A 3,950-nucleotide genomic window follows, 5' to 3' on the forward strand; every position below is an offset into this window, starting at 1 on the left:
ATAGATTTGTCCTAACTTATCCTAATACTCAAGTTGTACATGGTCATCTCGGACTAGTTATGCCCGCATCCAAACTCACCAGACATGGACGTTCCTCAAAGTAGGGGTTGAGGAAATACTCCCAGAGAAATGGTGCGTGCCACCCACCATGGTGTCTCATGAAGCAGCGAGCTTATCGGTATCTACGTTCTAGCAACCATGAAAAATATTTCCTTAACGAGTCATGTGCTAGAGATAATCTTAATCCATGCTAAATTATATGATACTCCATGAAAGTAATTTTGTTACTTGCTGGTTTAGACAAATTGTTATGTTTTGATGAAAATATTCACTGACGATCCAGCTATTGCCACTCTAATTTATTTTTGAAAGATAAACAACAACATATGATTGATTCGGCTTCTCAAATACTAGGTGCATGCCTATATATTACTCTGTCCCGAAATATAGCTATATGGTTTTTTCTAAGTCAAACCTTTCAAACTTGACTACATATAAAAGATTATAAATATTGATAACATAAAAATGTTGTTAGTTGGTATATAATAAAATATATATCATAACATGCAACCTTTTCTATTTAAAATTAATAATTTTTTGAGATACTATTGGTCAAAAATGAAAATAATTGAGTTTGACCAATTTTAGAGTTGCTACATTTTGGGATGGAGGTAGTATGTGTTTATGGCAATGTAGCAACAGCATATAATCTACTAATCTAGGAATTTAACTTGACAGCAAAGGTAATGAAGTCATGATGCATAAGCTTGCAAAAATAGCTAAAAGGAGCATGTAAAAGAATAATGGTTGGGGGGGGGGGGTACAAAAAGGTACTTGGTGAACTTTTATAAGGTACTTGGTGAACTTTTATATATAAAAAGGTACAAAAAGGACTAATACTACATAATATCTATATGATATTGTGTTAGAAAATTAACAAGTGAGAATAGAGATAAATAACATTGATTAGTCTGGGGCTTTAGATTTGTTTACACTTTTATATATATTCATATGACCCTTAAAATAGTGTGGGGTTGGTGAACTTTTGCGTAACTCTGTTACTAGTTGGTTTACGAGTTTAGTCCCTGTTTGGTTACCATAAGTTAGATGACTAAAAACTAGTGACTTATAAGTCCTTCCGGTTTGGTTGTAGATGACTTAAAAGTCATGACGCCCCCGCCCCACCCCTCCTCCTCACCGCCTGGACGCCGACCCCACCTCGACCCCGCAGCAGGCGGCACCCGCGCCCCTGGAACAGAAGCCGCCGCCACCACCACCATCGCCGGAGTCAGCCCTCATTGACGCATTGCGGCGGTGAGCCACCCCTCCGGCCTCCTTCTCCTGTAGCGGACTTCACCTCCGAGCTCACCGCCACCCCCGCAAAGCCTATGTGCCCGGCCGTTGCCCCACCCGGCCATGGTGGAGAGTGGCGGCAGCGTCACCGAGATTTGAAGAAGAGGTGGCGCCGGGGAAATGGGAAACAATAGCGAGGGGTGGTTGCGGCGGCCGGGTGGTGAGGGGCGACAGCGTGATGTCAAGGGCCGGCGACAACAAGCACGGGAGGGATGCGGCGGCGGCAAGACAGGATGGAGTGGAGAGCGGGGTGCAAGGGGCGCGTGTTGTCGGGTGTCGATAGGTTTTCAATGTGGGTCCCACACAAGAAAGATGTGTGTTCCATGCGGAAAGAGGGGACTTATAAGTTTTAAGTAGGGGTGTATCAACTTATGGCTTATAAGCTATATGACTTAATAAGCTAGTCCTGTTTGGCAAAATAAATCACTTTTTTCACTTTACAACTTATAAGCAGGCGACTTATTTCACTCTTTCAGTTATGAGTTCTCCACTCACGTCAAAAAACAAGTGACAAGCGCTCGTTAGAAAAACAAATTTACGGGAGGACATAGTACTTTTTTCATTACTGCATTAATCTTACAACTCCCTCGCCTCAACTCTCGCGGCACTCTCACATTCTCACTATGGTCTTACTAGAGAGTTGAGGTTAGTGACGAATAAGGCAAGTACCATCGTGAAGCCACCCCCCAAAAAAGCCCCTAAGAAGAAAGTTTCCACTCCGTTCCATTTTGCAGCGGTCCAAAGTCTAAACGGACATCGTTTTTTCACAACAACCACACCATAAACATGAAAGATAGCACAAGTAGAAGGCCGCAGCTTGAAGCATGCGAGATCACGGTGGCTGCCTGGCGCAGTGTAGCTGAACTTGCCATCAAACTCGGAGGAGGTAGATGCTCAGCTCCGGGCCGCCATTGCCGCTGGCGCTGCTGTCCGGGTTCATCATGTAGAACGCCTCCGAGTCGCGGGAGCCCACGACGCGCTCGAAGCAAGCGCGCATGTACATGACGTCCCCCTCGCCGCCGCCGCACGCCGCCGGTATGACGCCCGCGCCCATGGACACGGCCTCCAGCGCGCGCAGCACCCGCCAGTCCGCGGCGCCGCACTCGCGGCGCACCGCGTAACCGCAGCCCTTGCCGTTGCAGTACGCGCGCCATACCTTCTCCTCCACCAGCTTCCTGCCGCCGCCGCTGCCGCTGGTCGCGGCCGCGGCGGCGCTCGGGAACGCGCAGGCGGCCTTGGCGCGGTCGCACTCGAGCGCGATGCGGACGAGGCCCGACGCCATCTCGCGCACCAGCGACGCCGTGGGCGCGGCGAGCTCGAGCAGCAGCGCGGGGCACGCGCGCGGGTCCACCTGGAACGCGAGGTGGACGTGGCCACGGCGGTGGCCGTAGAGCGTGCCCGTGAGCCGCGCGCCGAGGCCGACCTGCCGGTGCCGGCCGGCGATGGCCGCGGCCAGCGCTGTGCGCAGCCGGGAGACAGCGGTGCGGGCCTTCTTGCCCCGCTGCTTCGGTGGCGGCTGCGCCGGCTTGGGCGGCGGGGACACGAAGTCCTCCGAGTGGAACGACGGGCAGCTGGAGGAGAATGCAATGGCCGCCTCGTCCTCGTCGTCGGCCTCCGAGCCCTTGCCTGAGCCGTCCTCCACGCCGGCCGTGGCGCCATGGCTGCTGCTCTTGCCAAGGACCGGCCACTTGAAGTTCCTCCGGGAGAAGGAGAAGGACGACTCGTGGGGGCTCCTCGCCATGATGGTCCTCATGGTTTCTTGCTGTGAAGGAGAGTGTGTTCCCAGAATCCCAGTGGCCAGTGGTCTCCCAGTGCAGGGAGGAAGGAGGATGGAGGGGGGGACTTTGTATGCTGTGAGGGAGACTGGTGAGCAGAACCCACCAACCTGAGCAGCAGACAAGGGGAGAAGGGAGAAGAGAAGAGCGAGAGCTTCTCGGCTTTGTCTTGTTCCCGGCCTGGCTCAGCTCGGCCTCGGCTGGACTGCTGCGTCGTGTTTGATGAGGAAATGGAAGACAAGCTGCAGATTCTGGCAGAGTGTGAGCAGGAACAGGGAGGACAGGCAGGCCGGCAAGAGAATTTAGTACCAATCCATTTGACAAACGATTATGGAGGAGAGAAGGCGTGCCTCTCTTGATGGTTTGGCATGGCTTTTTTGACAGATGGCAAACAAAGACCTCCAAAGTTAAAACAAGTATTGTAAAATTTCTCCTAAAAAAATCCACGTAGAATAAACTACTTTTGCCAGAATCATGATCAGTCCTGCTTAGCTTAGCTTCTAGTGTTTAGCGTCGTGCGACTGTTGCTCGTGGTGTTGGGTCGTCAGACTAGCCGTGCGCCGGCAATGTGCACTGTACAGGGCGTCATTCTTCAGAGTACCTGGTTTATGGCCATCATAAGCTCATGTCGTCGTCCCTTGCGAGTTGCGAGCAAACAGGAAATGCTAACAGGTGGTGGTGGTGGCCGGTGGCGGTGTCATTACGTCGACTGACACCGACTGATCTATAAATCCCGGACACTACACGCGAAATGCGGTAACAAAATAAGACAGGATAACAGTAACGATCCGGCCAAGAATGTAGGTGAATTCCAGGTGAGAA

The 3,950-nt window shown here is 51.4% G+C and overlaps 1 protein-coding gene across 1 annotated transcript; it reads right to left on the minus strand.

Annotated features, from left to right (window-relative positions):
• Nucleotides 1-1,887: 1,887 nt before the first annotated feature.
• Nucleotides 1,888-3,370, minus strand: LOC120671989 (protein MIZU-KUSSEI 1-like). Its single transcript, XM_039952272.1, has one exon. The coding sequence runs from the start codon at nt 3,104-3,106 to the stop codon at nt 2,225-2,227; it is 882 nt and encodes a 293-aa protein (XP_039808206.1). The 5' UTR covers nt 3,107-3,370; the 3' UTR covers nt 1,888-2,224.
• Nucleotides 3,371-3,950: the final 580 nt, after the last annotated feature.

Source organism: Panicum virgatum, chromosome 5N, assembly GCF_016808335.1.
Source record: "Panicum virgatum strain AP13 chromosome 5N, P.virgatum_v5, whole genome shotgun sequence".
NCBI lineage: Eukaryota > Viridiplantae > Streptophyta > Magnoliopsida > Poales > Poaceae > Panicum > Panicum virgatum.